At 48.9% G+C, this 16,030-nt stretch overlaps 1 protein-coding gene across 2 annotated transcripts in view; it reads left to right on the plus strand.

The window, feature by feature from the left end:
* PPP1R16B (protein phosphatase 1, regulatory subunit 16B) overlaps positions 1-16,030 on the plus strand; it is a 42,065-nt gene that overhangs the window by 21,397 nt on the left and 4,638 nt on the right. For both annotated transcript variants that reach the window (XM_009883423.1, XM_009883431.1), the window contains exons 2-5: positions 9,191-9,261; positions 11,348-11,493; positions 13,727-13,830; positions 14,154-14,278. In XM_009883423.1, coding sequence (XP_009881725.1) covers positions 9,191-9,261; positions 11,348-11,493; positions 13,727-13,830; positions 14,154-14,278 — 446 coding nt within the window. The remainder of the gene's footprint in view (positions 1-9,190; positions 9,262-11,347; positions 11,494-13,726; positions 13,831-14,153; positions 14,279-16,030) is intronic.

Raw genomic sequence — 16,030 nt, forward strand, 5'->3', positions numbered from 1 at the left:
CAGCCCTGAAAGCTTGAAAGTTTCTTGGGCTTGCAAGAGGGGAGATATAAAAGGGGGTGCCCTGGCTGGGTTGATGGTGAAGATCAGGGATGGTTGTGAAATGTAGGCTTGGTGACCGTATGTGCCTCGTTCTCCACCTTGGTGATGGCATCGTTCCTCATTCGTAATGAAATGAAGCGCACTGCAAGCCCTTCGGATGACCCTGCTTCCCAACCTCTTGCGACTCGCTCTCCTTGCCCAGCCCAGGTCCACGTGTGGTCAGCAAACAGGTCCGAGCCCAGTGGTGGAGACCCTCCCGAGGGAGCGATACCAGCTGAGAGCTGCTGCCGAGCCACGGTGTTGGTGTCTCTTTTTAAAATACCCGCGGACACAATCACTGAATTACCGAACTCTGCCAAATACGAGGTTCACCTTGGGGTCTGGTTGCCATCGAAGCTGTTGGCGTTGAGACTTCAGCTGCTTTGCCCGGTTCCTCTTGGCTGAAAAACTAAGAGGACAAGGGAGAGGGAAGGAGAGTTTTCTTGTGCTTAATGGGCGGTGCTGGGACCTGGGGCTCAAGGGCACTGTCACAGCTGTGCCACGGACTGTCACTGTGACCTTGGCAAAGAAACCTGAGCCTCCAGAGCCTTGGTCTAACTCGGGCTGAGATGTCACATCTGTGAAATGAGGCAAATACTGATTGTAAAATCCCGGGAGACAGCCTGGAGCTCGCTCTGCTAACGGCAGCAGCCCTTTCGGAGATCTCGGGATGAAAGGCTCTGTTGAAATTCAAATCTCTGAATCGTGTAAAATTTGCTGCTGAATAATTACAGGTTGCAAAACCAGAAGTGCTGCTGAGGATCAGACGGTGCTTCTCTGGTAAAGTTCAGGTTGCTGTTAAATTTGCCTGAAAGTTTTCTTTCTGTAGCGTTTGCTTTTGAAAAGGAAACCACAATCTCTTTTCACTTGACCAAAAAAAAAAAAGAAAGGGGGAGGACTTTCTGCTGGTGTGGACATTTCCCTCCCAGTGCAGCGTTTCCAGTAAGAGAGGGTGCTGGTGAGCGGGAGCTGCTGTTTTAGCAGATGACACTGTGACTCCTGGCGTGCCCCGTGCGGGGTGACGGTGTGGGACACATCTGGGCTGGGTGCGATGTGGGGGCTGGCACTGGCTCCTGCCGCTGGTTTCGGGAGGGCTGCGTTGCAGAGCGTGTCCCGGCACACCGTGCTCTGTCTCTCGTGGGTGTTCAGACCGTGGCTACGTGGCGCCCTGTTTCATGAAAGCAGTGATGCGTGGGGAGCAGACTGAAGGATGTCATTTGGTCCTGTATCTCTTCAAGATTTCCATCGCCAACGTAGTCGCCCTCCTAAAGTCGTAAATCCTAAAAGGCAGACAAAGTTGGAGGGGGGAGAAAACCCAAAACTTGCAAATCGAGGTCAGAGTGGGTGCTGCGGAGGGTGGAGAAGGTACCAACACAGCCAGAGCAGTTGGAGCTTCCTCTAAAGACCAGGGCAAGAGGTGAACAGCAGAGCAAAAGGCTCTCTGAAGTGGGGCAGGTTGAGGAGCAGCAGAGGGGGAGAGCCCGGGCTGCCGTCAGCAGGCTGCCACTGCGGGGAATCGTTTGGAAATTAATTCAGGGCAGCTTGAAAAGCAGATAAATATTTCCCCACCCCTCCACCAAAACCTCTTTTCCGTTACTCTAAATAGAAAGTTTCCTGTTTTATAATTGAGACTCTTAAAAACATTTGTGTGGTTCAGGTCAACGTACAGCTGCTTAGCTGAGGCCGTGAGATGTCTGAAATACGAGCTGGGGCAGAGGCTGTTGACTCTGGAACCTAATAACGCTTTCAAATGGCAATATGAACTATTTCCTGCTATACGGAGCGTATTAAAGTATCCTCTAGCAAATACTGTCAGGCTGGCTCTGCGTGGAGCTTGGGGGGGGTATTGCAATTCTGCTCCTCAGGCACCGGTCGCATGTTATTATTGTGTTAATGCAAAGGGGGAAGAAGCCTTCATGTACTCAGACAGCTGCAGAAGTTTACATCCTGACACCATTGCTCCCTTTTATCTAAACACTTCTTAAGCTGTAATTTCTATTAAAGCCAATTAATTTTTCTGCTGCATTTCCTTTTGTGTGCCCTGAAAGATTGATTTCCTAACAGGCTTAGTAGAAACATCACAGGTGACGCATGCTGCAAGTCTCAGTAGATAGGTTTTGGTCCAATACATCAAAAGTAGTTTTTGAACAGGTATATAAGTGGGATCCTCTGTGGTACTCAGATAAAAGGCTTTCAGGTTGTGTTGTCTGAGCAGATTTGCGTGTGTTGTCATGAATTCCAAGAGGAGCCTTTTGTAGCGAGAAAGCTGGATGCAGCCAGAGCACTAGGAGGACAGGAGGTCCTGATGGAGCATTTACTGACTCCGCACGTGTCCTTCATCTAACTCTGCCTGAAATGTGAAGGGAAGCGAAATGCGTTGCTTGCCTGCTTGCACCCACCCAGCCTGACCTTTCAGGTGGTACCTCAGGAGATGGGGGATGCAGGTTGCTATCGAGCCGCTGCTGGAGGACGTGACTGTCCCTGGTCTCTCGCTTTCCCTCAGTGTCCCCTGCTCAGGCCACTGGCTCGTGTGGCTCTGACCGCAACGGGACGATTCCCTCTGCACGTTGTCAGTGCCTTCTGCTGACACCCTAAAAGCCAGCACTGCTCTGCTCATCGCTACAGCTTCTGAGTCACCCTTAGGACACTTGGCCATGATCTCCTTGATCCATACCTCCATAAGTCTGTCTTAAATTTATTTTTTTCTTTTTAGTGCTCATTTGATACCTAGGCCAAAACGCCTCTTAGAGAGAGAAGAGGCTCTTTGGCAGCCCAGGTGTCACTGTGGCAATGATATTGGGGAATCTGCTTTCCTGGCTCCCTGCCCACAGAAATCCTGCTGGAGGCAGCTGAGCCCGAAGGTTATATAAAACACTTATCCCTTTGAAAGCCCATCATCTGTTTAAAAAATATACCAAAATGATTTATTTATTATTCCAATAATGGATGAGGAATGGGAAACCAAGAAAGTAATCTCTGACTTTAGTTTTCCTTTATGTATTTGGTGTCTCCTCCGTGGACCAATTTCCCTGTTAGTCTGAGCAGGAGGAGAGGATGAGGATTCTTTCGAATGTGATGCTGCATCCTTTAGAAAAGCTTGTCAGATGGCAGCATCCTCTAATTTTTATTTTACCTATTGAAATGAGCTTGGCTTTTTTTCTGCTGCATCCTTTGAGCGTTGCTGGTTGCAGGTGGATAACCCGCACGCTGTTACCTATCTGAGTAATCCCAGGTGGATGGCAGCCATTAAAGAAAGATGCTTTAGCATCGCGAGCACTAAGTGGATTAGCGGAGCCTGAAGTCTTGTCAATGCAGAACAAGAGAACTGTGGGATGCAGCAGCATTTGGGCGCCGTTCACCCAAGAGGCAGCTGGAGGTGGCTGTCCCCTTACAGCATTCTTCTTGCTGCCCTGGTACTACCGTGATGGATAGGGGTCAAAGCGTGAAGCAAAAATCGATTGAAAGAGACACAAACAGGGGGACACAAACTTGGAGCCCATGCACTAAGTAAACGTATGAGTTGTTGACAGCTCTCACTTGCTGTCGGAGTGATACTCGCGTGCACACCGGGCCCCGAGCTCTGCGGGAAGAGCCTGCCGCGCTGTCCTGGTTTGCCTAAACCATGACAGGCGTGAAGTAGGCTCCTTGGGGCTAAGGAAGGGTCTGTCCTCTCAAGCGAGGAGCATCAAAGTCAGAAATAGGTTTTCCCTTGAGAGAAGCAGCAGCCGGGCTGAGCGTAGCTGCGTGAGCATCCCAACTCGTGTGGGTGCGGCACGAAGCAGATGGGGCTCTGTTGGCCCCGTTCCAAACTTCCCAGATTTTGTGGGTGTATTAGAAGGTATGTGTGTGCCCGGCTATAAACTAGGTGGGAAGTGTCTTAACAGGCTCTGAACCTTCCCGAGAAAGCTTGGTGCTCAATGAGGAGCGGATGTCTCGGTTGCTAGCTCAGCAGGCAAACTGGGCCATATTTATTTTTAGGTGTACTAAATGTTTGAAGCTGGCTGAGTCGGGGCTGGTTGTTTTCTGTGGGGTATTTTTTGTTTTGTTTTTGGGTTTGTTTTTTTTTGTCTTTCGAAAAGCTTTAGGGAGCTGCAGAGTTTCTCAATGGACCAGGATGGGCTATCGGTTGTACGTTGCAGGGAGTGGAGGGTAAGGCTGAGTAAGTTCATCCCGTTATTGTTCGGGGTTTGGATGTGCTCTTCAATATGAGTATCATGGTGTGCTGTGTTAGGATGCTGGATGCTTCGCTGGCAGAGCACTCGTAGCTTCAACGCTGTTTTCCTGGCAGTGTTTCTCCTGCGTAATAAATATCCCTGCAAAACCGTAGCGGTAAAAAGGCAGCTCTGAAGTAGCTGAGCCCATCCGTCAGAGGGTGCCTGGCAGGCGGGGGGTCAGTCCTCCGAGACCTTTGCCAACACACCTCTGTGGCACAGACGCCACCAGCGTCTCACTACAAATAACACTGGGAAGAGTTTCTTCCACTGCGCTGGGTTATGGACTACAGGTGCATTTGGGTGGAAGTGACTCCTAGCGACGTGTAAAAGCGTGCATCTTATTCACAGTGAAACTTCTCTTCATTTTATCGAGTGAAATCAGGTATAAACATGCAAGAATTATTCTGCTGCTGTAGAGACCTCGGTGCAAGAGGAGCTTTTAAAGGAAGCCTGAGAACCAGAATGTGAACTAGAAGAGTTTAAATATTTTCAAAAAGAAATCATTGAGTGCAAAGGATCAAGATAAACCTGGATTTTTAAAAACTAATGGCCTCTGTGCGTATGTTAACTTGGAGCACGCAGGTAAGCCTGCTTGCCAGTATGGACAGTTTGCCACTACATATTTTTGGGAGGAATCAGCAGCTCCTATCAGAAGGGTGTTTGGGGTTTCCACCCCCTCACTCCCCCGGTATCCATATCAGTTTCAGTTGGCTTTTTCTCTTATGAGTTATTAATACTTGAGGTATGCAAAAGCTGGGTATAGATGGGAGTGTAATAGTATCCTGAGTTTTATGGTGTAGCTTATTGACTTAGGGGGAACTGCGCTGACAAAGGCAGTTTTCCTGCATGGAAAAGTCTTCATCTGGTTTAGGAACTGTTCTGGAAAAGCTGCTTCTAGCTTTGTAAACTCAGTGGGAAGTAACATCGATGGAAAAAAAATAGCGCTGTAATTTCTCTTCAGGTGAGAGAGCCGATTACCCCGCATTGAATTTTCCTTAGGGCCTTTGCAGTTTGTTGGGGTTTTTTTGTCTTCCCCTGGTTTATAGGTTTTGGGGAGAATAAGCGAGGTGTGGACATGCTTGGGAGGAGAAGGAGCTCCTGAGAAGTGGGTTTGTTGTGTTCGGGGAGGAGAATCTGCCTGAGGCTGCCCCAGGACATGTGATGGAGGGTGACTTAAAACCTAGGATGTATTTTCACAGCTGTTGTGGGAGATTTTTCCATTTAACACAGCACAGATGTGAATGATAAAATATAAATTGAAGATTAATGTACATCATCTTGGCGTGTGAGAGGTTCAATTATAGGCAGAGCAAGCAGAATAATGGAAAATACATTTGAGTGATTGTTCAGTTAATATAATTTGCAATGAATTATTCACAACAATTTGTTCACCCAGCTCTTATTGTAATCATTTTCATTCCTCCATTTGCTATGCGCTTGAAACCGCTTCCCACAACTTGTGCTTGACATGTAATAAAGTATATCCACGCACCCAGCCCCTTCTCCCCACCTGCCCCCCGCCTACACGGACAGATTTTAAAGAGCTCAGCACTGGAGGCACTGGGCTCTCTTTAAGAAGTTAAGCGTAAGTGTTAAAGCGGAGGCTGCTGCCTGCTCAACCCGCCGATGTCACCCAGAAAAGCCCATTGTGTTGGGCTCGGGGTGACCCGGGCTCGCAGAGGACCCATTTCCATGCTGGATCTTGTGCATGTGGGGGGGGAATCTTCCTTTCGGGAGTGGTGTGCCGAGGCTTGAGCCGACAGAAGGCGATCAGCTGGCGGCGAGTGATTAATCTGTGTGGTTGTGAACCAAAGCGTGCGCTTCCTACCTGTATGGCATCGTTCGTGCCTGGAGGAGGGAGGAGAAGGTGTTGGGCTTTGCAGCGAGGCGTGCGGCACCGGCAGGCTTGAGAAGAAGCACTTTGCTCGCTCAGGTCCCTGTCCCTTATGTTGTGCTTCAAGCGGTGGAGCGGGTCGGTGGCAGTGCCGCAGCCCTGGAGCTGAAGGTCCAGCTTCCAGCACTGCAAAGCGTCGCAGTTGTGCCCCCCCCCCCTCCTTTTCCTTATTCTTAAGGCACTGGAAAACCCACAAATGCACATTTCTCCTGATGCTTATCAGCCAGGAGGATTTGTTCTTCCTGTCCGGGTGGGAAGGGCTGTTCCTGGGCCGTGGGCACGGGGGAGATCCATGTCCTCCATCCACGTCCCTCTGCAGGTCTGCCCGCAGTGAGCAGGGGGTGATGAAGCTCTCTTTGCCAGCCCATGCCCTGTGCTGGAGGGGATGGTTGGAATCAGGGCTGTGTTCTGCTACAAGTTTGGTGGGACGCTGGGTGAATGCCCTTGCTTGTAAAAGGACGCACGTGTAATAGGAAACGGCAGTTCTTAGAGAGTTCTGCCTACCTGTTGGGATTTGTTGTCTGGAGCAGGAGGAATCCTGAAGGCAACATCCCTCTGACTTGAGAGAAAAGAGCCAGGGCTCGTTGCTGCCCAGCCCTGTGCTCCCCTGCCAAACCCCGAGATGCAAACTTCAGCTTAGGACTGGTTGGAAAGAAGATTGATGTCTTCTTCAAGCCATGTTTGCCTGGACTAATTGGTACCACATCCATACCTAGCTTCATTACCTGACTTTTCTGGGCTCTTTGCTGGTGTCTTGTGGTTGTCAGTCTTTGGTGCGTTGGGAGATACTGGGAAATGTTTTGAGGGCTGTGGTGAGCCAGTCCCGAGGGCAGATGGGAGCCAAGGGGAGGTACGCTGCGATCATGAGGGCTGCTGCAGGGGTTAGTGGAGAATTCAAAGCTGCTTTAGGGTAAGATAAATCCTTCTCTGAATCTTAACCCTTTAAGGACTCTTACAAGTTCTGTCAAGCCATGATCGCAGAGCCTTCAACACAAAACCCCGTACTCCATAACAAGCTGGGATTTATGCTACTGCTTCTTCCCATGGAGGGGACAGCACTTGTAAGGTTAACCTGCCAGCATCTACTTGTCCAAATCTCCATAATCAGGCAAAACATGATTATGGACCTGCACGTCATTAGTACACAATGGCCCTTAAATGACTGAGATTGAATTAAAACCCTAATGGCAGAGCATCCAAAGTAAATAAGAGACAGCCAGATCCGCTGGTGAGTGACTTGCCTATCGCTCAGCTTGGATTAGGAGAGCAGGCGCTTGGGGCTGGCCAGAAGCAGCAGAAGCGCAGTGGGTAAATTGGATATACTGGCTGGGGTTCAGCGCTGTTATTACTGTCAAGCGTGCAAGTGTCGGGGGGGTGAGCTGAGCGTAGGCGTGGGCTTCCTGCGCTGCCTTTGAGCTGAACAAACCCACACTCTTTGGACTCGCCGCGGCGGGGGATGAGTTTTGTTCTTTGTTGTATTCTGCTTTTTTCTATCGGTTTCATCGCGGAGGTGTCATTGCCTTGAAATTATTTCCAGCAAACGTGGATTCCAGCGTTCGTTTTGGGTCGGGTGAAACAATCCTGTGATATCAAGTGTTTTATTTCCCTTCTGTCTGGTTTTGCCTTCCTTTTTGATAACATCAGACCAGTGGCTTCCAAACAAAATTTCGCTTTGGTTTCGATTTGCCTTTCTGTCGAGGGCATTTTCCAGATCTTTTAATCAAAGCTTCATAAATCAACATTGGTGTCATTGTGGGCATGTTTTCCATGTTCTGCTTTGGGTGCCAGGAGTGTTCTGTCCCCAGGGACAGCCCTGATCTGCTGGGGAAAGAGCTCCCTCTAAGAGCGGGACAGCCACGGGTCAGAAGCAGAGGCTGCAGGATGCTTTGGGAGCGACCGGCCTTGCAGTCGTTTGGATTGCCAGCTCTGAAGATGGTTATTGCCCTTTTAGCTTTGTTATCGTTCCCTGTTGTGCAGCTCTGGTTACGCTTAATAGTCGCATCTTTGCTAACAAATAAGATGGGACTTGAATATCCGTTGCTGCCCTGTCCCCAGGGAGATGATTCTGAACTTCTGGCTTGTGCCTGTGCTGTCAGTGACGTTCGAGGTAGGAATAGAATTAGGTAGTGAAATCTCTGGACAAAAAACAGGGAATGAGCAAGCAAACAACAGAAGATGGGTGTAGATCATCAAGATCGGTCAGCAGGGTTGAATTTGAAGAGTTCCCGGGGTTGCTATGAATTTACTCCCTCTGCCAGCCTTATTGCTATTACCCCGTGCGAGATCTGCACCTCACAGCAAACTTTATCTTTTACCTAGGGGCTAATGGCTTTTCATGTGTTTCAGAAATTTGCATTTTAATGGAATAAATCTTATCCTTTCCCTCCAAAGCAGTAATAAAAAAAAAAAAAAGCCTCTGGGAAGCTTTCTTGAAATACCCAACAGTTCATGTGAAGTGTCCAAAGCATCCCTGGTGTATTTTTGATGCTGCAGGCCCCTGAACGTGTTGGGTCTCTCGTCACAGATTGATAACTTCTTCAGGCAAAACCTCATTTCCCCCCCAAGTGATATCTCTCATGGTTTTAACTCGGGACCCCAAAATCCCCGATTGCGGTCGAGGTCTCCCGCGCTGCGGTGTGCAGAGGCTGCACTCCGATGTTGCAAAGTGTGAGATAAAAAAATGTAGATTGTTCCAGCCCAACCGCGTGAAAATGACAGCTCTAATAGCGAAGTCTCCTTTGCAAGGAGCTTGGGGGAAAATTGTATGCTGGTGCTCTCTGCTGGATAAAACCAAGAAGGCTTTTTCCTTGCCAGCGCTGCGGTGACTGTGGGTTCACACCAGTGCTGGGCTCTTGGCTGTGAGGTCTCCTGCAGCTCTGCCCGCACGGGGAGACCCTGAGGGTGCGGGTTGCCTTTGGCTTGAACTGGCCAGGGCTAGCTGGGAGCAAGAGTTGTGTTAGGATCGCTGGTCTGACTCCTTTCCTCCCGTCTCCTTCCCTTACAGTGTGTTACTTGCTGAAGAGCAACATCAGCCCAGACCTGTGCAATGAAGATGGATTAACTGCACTGCATCAGGTGAGGCGTGGGAGGAGGTCACAGCTCCCTGCGCTGGCGCGTCTTCCCGCTCCCCTCAGCAGACCTGCCGGGAGAACACAGAAAGCTCTTGTGTTTCATTTTGTTGCTCAGTTAAAGCAGTGAAACTTCACTGCGTTGCGCTGGCGATCCTGTTTCTTGGGGAGCAAACCGAGATCAAACCCTTCTCTTGCTCTATCCCAGACTTCGTTCAGTGATGATGTGACCTCAGGATTTGGGGCTGGGTATCAGATGTGAACAACGTTTCTCCCACCCTTTAATCTTTGCAGGGCTGTGCTGAAAATGCTTAAAGCAGGTTAACTCGAATTTAGAGACTCCAGCAACCACGAGTTTTGAAACCGGTTTAATAAATGATGCGCAGCCTGCTGCTGCTTTCTGTGGGAGCCCCCCTGGGCTCAGGGACTTCAAAAGTCTGTATGAGATGTCAGCTGCTGATCATCCATGAAATACGGACTTGCCATAGCGGTGTGTAAGTCTGTGTCCTTCCCCAGAGCCTCTGCACTGATGCCATGAGGGTTTCTCTATTCTTGCTAAGGCCCCCGTCCTCACCCCTCCTCCTGAGCCCTGATTTTCGGTGCGAAAGCATCGGGAGACTCAGCTGCAGAATGCCCGTGGGACTCGCCGTGCCTGGCAGCTGCCGCCTCCGCTGCCGCGAAAAAACACTGGCACGCTTGTCACACTCGCTCCGAGGGCGGAATGGGGACTCGTGGTTCTCTTGTCATTAGTCCCTGCTGTAAAAGCTCCCATTGACTTGGGATTTCGGCTTCTTCTGCAAGTCGCTTGCTCTCTTCAAAGCTGGCTGGATTAAAAAATTTAAAAAAGCTGGATTTGCTTAAAAACGCACACTGGCTTCTAGAAGAATCACAGGTCCCCACCACCACCACCTCTCCAAAGAGATGTCATTCTGCACACAGAACTGCCGACAGCCTCCAATGCCAGAGGCTTCATTGCTTCACCACGAGGTACTGAAGCCGTGGCAAATCCCGCCTTGCCCTCTGAAGGGTCAGTTATTGTAAAGGTGCGTTTGGGAGCTGAGGTGGGAACTTTGCATCCACTGGAATTAATTGAATCCCTCAGCAGAGAACAGCTCCAAAGCGAACACTGTTGCCCATTAGCGGCGGCTTCCAGTGAAGGATGCAGTTACGCTTCTGTGAGAACTTGGCTGTGAGACAGGCATGATTTTAACCTCACTTCCACACACAAATAGTAAAGAGGAATAGAAATACAGAAAGGGTCCTTGTCACTCAGCTGCTTGTCGCGGGCTGTAATTCAGCCCCATCGCCAGCCCCCGCTGCAGTGCTGAGCAGTGAGGCTCCCGTGTGGGTGGGCAGTAACGTGTAGATCACGACCAGGCTTCTCGCACAAGAATGAATCTTCTTTCAGTTTCTATACCATGCGCACGTTCGTGTCGAGAGGTGAGCACGAGGTGGATCAAAGAGCAGGTTCCACCTTCCCCAAAGGAAAACGGTTGAGGTCGTTCTTGCCGGCTGCCTCTGGGGCTGCGGTGTAAATGCATCGAGGACGCTGATTTTTTTCGGGAAATGAAAGGTGCCCTCTGAAGTACCTCATAACTCTGGGAACCCAACTTGCATCTCTTCAGATAACTGTGGTAGGTAGCGTGAGCTGCTGGGAAGACTTTTACTCATCACATGCCAGTGTGTGGGATTTTCCCTAAGAAATGGGAATGTCAGCTTGTCAGCTCATCCCTCGGTATGTGGTTGTACTGGTTACGTTAAATTTCTGCTATGTTTGCTCTTGAATATGAAAGACCCAGTGGAACAGCAGCTGTACGCATATTTGCTATTGTTTCCTACTGGTTCTGCCCCCAAACCAGAAGGCCCTGTAAAATACCAGTGACCTCCAGTCTGTCCGGCATAGATGTTCTGCATGGTGCCCTTCTGACCTGCTTGTGCTCAATTTGGTGTTTAACTCTGCTGGAGATGCTTGTTGTTAAACGCTGTGGGATCAAGTAGGTCTCCACATCCAGGTACAACTGAGCAGGTATTAGCCCTCACCTTCCCAAAGTTTAAAAAAAAATATCAATCTGTCTCCATCCCTTCCTCACCAGTGCTGCATAGACAACTATGAAGAGATAGTCAAGCTTCTCCTCAACCACGGGGCCAATGTCAACGCGAAGGACAACGAGCTGTGGACTCCACTGCATGCAGCAGCTACGTGTGGTCATATCAACCTGGTGAAGATCCTCATCCAGCAGTAGGTGGCTTTCTCTGTCTGTCCCTTTCTGCAGATCTGATCCTACCCACAGCTTCTGTGGATGGAAACTGAGACAGCTTAGTGCCTTGCGAGACTGCAGCGATGGTGATTGTTCCCTGCTTTCAGGCTATTCATGGCACTCCTTCCTGCATGGGGGAGAAGGGGGTGGAGGAGGAAGAGCAGAAAGGCTGAGCAGACCCAGTAAAGCCCTAGGTGAATTGACTCAGTTTCATGAAGCTTCTGGAGCCTGGGCCAAAATTTGCCACGCTTTGCCCATGTTCTGGTGTGTACGTGTCTGTGTTTGTGCCCGCTGAACCAAGCTCGCTGGATGGGTAGAAATAGGAGCAGCCAGCAGGATCCACCCTCACGCTCTCAACCACGACTTCAGGTCTTCCAGCCTCAGCCAGAGAGACGCTGATGGAGGAGGACGGCAGCATGTTTGTATAGCTCAAACACTTGGGTGAACTTTGTGACCTGTCTTACTGGCTCTTAATTGGTAGTTAACTAATTAACTAGTTAGCTTCTTGTAAGGCGTTTGTTCCTCAGCGGTGTCACACAGGGTGCTTGCACTGGATCTTCCACTTCCCTTTACCAAGGCCCTAAAGCTCAAGTCTTTCCTAGACTTGCCGGCAAGGACGAGGAAGCCAGATGTGTTTTGAGCATTTAATGAGCACCTGCTGTGAATCCTGTCTGGAGCAGATAGTCCTGAGACTGAATGGAGCCCTCTCCATTTCCCGGAGCAATGGTGGAGAGGGCAGAGTGTGGTTTGGGAGTGTTAACGTGCTGCCTTGCACAGCGGCGTCTGCTGCTTCGCCCTCGGGGAGGGAGACTTCTCCCTGTGACGCTGTCATCTGGGAGACTAGCATTGAAAATTTGGCCCTTCTTTGGCCGGACAATGAAGGAGGTGGAGCAGAGGGTGCAAACAAGCGCCTCTTGGAGGATGCTCCCACTTGGGTTAGGAAATTTTTGGATGAGGGGCATAAAAATGGAGCAAACTTGTGCAACAATATAGTCCATTCCTGACTCTTAACTGAAGATAAGCGAGTGTCACGGGGACGTGTGGCAAGGTGATGAACTGGAGTTTATGGCCCTTGTTGTCATAGACTGTCCTGTGTTGAGTAGCTTCCAGCAAATGTGGACCCTAGTAGCCTAATGTCATGATCCCAAGCTCAGAAACAGTCTTCTCCTGGACTTTTGAGGAAGGGGGTGATTTAATTTGTTTGCTACAGTCAAAGGTGTCCTTTACAGGAGCTGTCACGTATCAAATGACTGGTTAAACACTGCCTTTGAAGACAATGTTACTGGTGATGAGACCTGGAACCCTTGGAAACGATCAGAGGAAGTAGCCCACAAAAGATGTCCAGTTCCTTGGTTTTTTTATTTGCTGATTAAACTAACGCTGATACGTTGCAAATGTGAATTTCAATGTAGTTTGCTCTGCTCAGGCTGAGGGGGAAAAAATAAGGAAAGAAACAGGAATCTAAATGCAGGTGGATACTGTCTGCTGTCCTTCCGCGTGGTAACTGTCAAGGTAGATCAGAATTCAGCTGAAACTATTTAACAGCTAGCAAAGATGGCGCAGTTCAGAAGGTGCTGGAAACTTTCTACTATGTGGGAATATGGGGACAGCGATCAATCTAGCTGGTAATTTTACTTCCAAATAGCGACCTCCTGGAGGTCACTAAAGGACTTAGAGAAGTCCAATTGCTATTGGACAATCAGAAAGAAAAATTCAGCATTTGGCAGGTTATGTTTTTTATTACTATTTTTTGCCATTGTGCCCTTGGCTAGATGGAAGATTCCTTCCACCATTCAGCCTGTATCTTTCCCAACTTTTCTGGTCCTTGCAAACTTTTCATGAAGGACTGCCAGATAACAAGCAGCTGGTAGTATCCAGAAATTCAGCAAATAAATCAGTTCCATCATTGAGAAGCTGCCAGTCTGTCCAGTGCCAGGATCAGGAGAGGAGAGGAACGGCTCGGTGGCTCACGTGCCCCACAGCCCATGAAGGAGGTGTAGCGTGCTGCCTTTCAGCCACTTCTGGAATTTATCTTCCCCGTTGAAGCTCCATGGCTTTGCTTCAAATCTTTCTTATTTCACGCAAATCTTCGTGACATTAGGGCAACTATTAAACCCCAGTTAGTTTTTGCTGAGCATTTATCCCAGTGTTTGGCACCGTCTGCTCTAGGATGCCTGAGGTCCTTTCTTGTGTAACTCTGCTTTCTCCTTGCAGTGGAGCAGACTTGTTGGCGGTCAATGCGGACGGCAACATGCCGTATGACCTCTGTGAAGATGAGCCAACTCTGGATGTCATTGAGACTTGCATGGCCTATCAAGGTAAGGAGGGCAAGCTCATGTAAAATACAAAAATGGGTCACTGTAGTGCTACAAAATTACCTTCTTTCTCAGCTCTTGGTTTGCCTCTGGTGAAAAGCAGAGAGCTGCTTCCTGGCATAATTTCTTGGAACTTGTCTCTGTCTAGTTTCTCTGATTCCTAAATAACGATGAAGGTGAAGGACAGCTGTCAGTCCCCTCAGCTACATAGCCTCTGAAAACGATGTGAGGTCCTATCAACCAGGCATTATTAAGTCTAATTTTACTCAACCAATGGAGACAAAGACCCTTTATAACTCTTCTCTCTATAACTGGAATTTCAACAGGAATTACACAGGAAAGGATCAATGAGATGCGGGCTGCTCCAGAGCAGGTCATGATCTGTGACATTCATGACATACTTGCGACTGGACAAGACCTGAACAGGACTGATGCCCAAGGTGCTACGCTGGTGAGTGAAACTGCTGCGCCTTCACTTCTGCCTTCCTTCAGCCCGTGGGTTACGAAACCTGCCCCGTGGCAGGAGTTATACAGAATCAACACATACAAATCACCGAGAGGAGTGAGGAAGCTATTTTGATCTTTTCCTCTGTTTTAGTTTGTTGTCATGTAGGAACAGGTTCCATCCCTGAGTATGGCTGACACAACTTAGTGTCTAACCCTGCGCTTTTTGAAGCGAATCCCTTGTCCGTGTGAGCTCTGTCAGTTGTCCGGCAGCTCAGGTCCTGCAGCAAGGCCGCTGAGCTCCTGCGCCCTGTCTGACAGGGGCTGGTACCAAAGAAAGGTGCGAGAAATCCTGTGATGAAGAGTTGCAGAACATGGCACTTGTACTGACCTCCGAGGAAATGAGACTGAAAGACCCTCCCAGTAATGTTTGGCTTCTCGCTAGTCCTGTAGTCTGACCTGACTCCCGCGGAGGAGACGTGAGAGTCCTCTGGTTTTCATGGGAGCAAGTACTGGTGCTGGGCATTCTGGAGACTTTCTGCCTCCTCCTCTCTCTGCTTTGCATAGCATCTGGCTCAGCCGCACTCCGTGGAGGGCTGTGTTTATTCCCGTAGGACGGCATCTGCCCCTGGGCAGAGGAGGGCACCCGGGACAAATGTCTGGCACAAAGCAAGCTGCCATCTGATTTGGCTGGATGGGGACTGGGAAGGCTGAACGACCCTAGTCCTGTTCCCTTCTTTTCCACCTGCAAATGTGTGGCTTACACCCTTGCTTACAGCAGTCCCGACTCAGGGAGAGGTCAGTAATGCTGTCATATGCGTTGGCGCTTTCATACAACCTTGGTCATTTGATGCTGGGGTCCAGACATAACTGATATCCAGGCCACTTGGTGTCCTTTGTTTGATGGACAGACCATGGCAGCCCATTCAGGGTTTTTTATCTAAATTGTCACCTATAGCACGTACTAAAAGTGTAAGGGGAGGGCAGACTTCCTCCAAGACAAACTTGGATGATTGAAGCTTTTATTGCAGCTTATTTTTTTAACATGTGTTTCCCTTTAACAAGGATTGTATACATAAATTTAAGCAGACCTCTTGGCTTCCCTTTTTATATCACCCCCAAGTGATTCCTTGTTAATTCATGTGGCCTCTACAGGGTATGACCCAGTGCTATAAAATTTAGGTAGAAATTAATTGAATTGCCAGAAAGCATCAGAATTTATTTCGAGATGAGGGTTTAAATTTGTGCGGTGGAATCCACATGGAAATTTTTGAAAAGAAGCTTTAATTGTCCTCTTCAGCACAGTTGAAATAGGATGAGCTCTGGGTGGAGTTCATACCTTCAGAGCAGGGCACAGGTCAATGTTTTTGCTCAGAGATGCAACAGCAGACCACAATTATGAAAATCTTCAGAGACATGAAGTGTTGTGGGGGACTAAAAGAGACTATTATTGATGTCTCCAAGGTGATGGTTGTAGTCGGTAGCCACTATCTGAAAAAGCAAATTCCCTGAACTAAAAGTAGCCAAGGATTAAAATGTTTTTTATTTTCAAATGGCGAAAACAGTTATACTGTGAGTGGAAGTGCACTTGCACAAAGGGCATCCTGACTTAAGCAGGCTGAAAATTTGATCAAAAAAATCACATCCACAGCATTTAAGTGGGGAAGAGGAGACATTCTTCTGGCATGAGGAATGCAGAGTTTACAGTGGATGATGTTCCCCATTGCAGACTTGCGTTTTGAGGGTGCTATTTCCCTAC

Source organism: Charadrius vociferus, unplaced genomic scaffold (genome assembly GCF_000708025.1).
Source record: "Charadrius vociferus isolate BGI_N301 unplaced genomic scaffold, ASM70802v2 scaffold320, whole genome shotgun sequence".
In the NCBI taxonomy this organism is placed as follows: Eukaryota; Metazoa; Chordata; class Aves; order Charadriiformes; family Charadriidae; genus Charadrius; species Charadrius vociferus.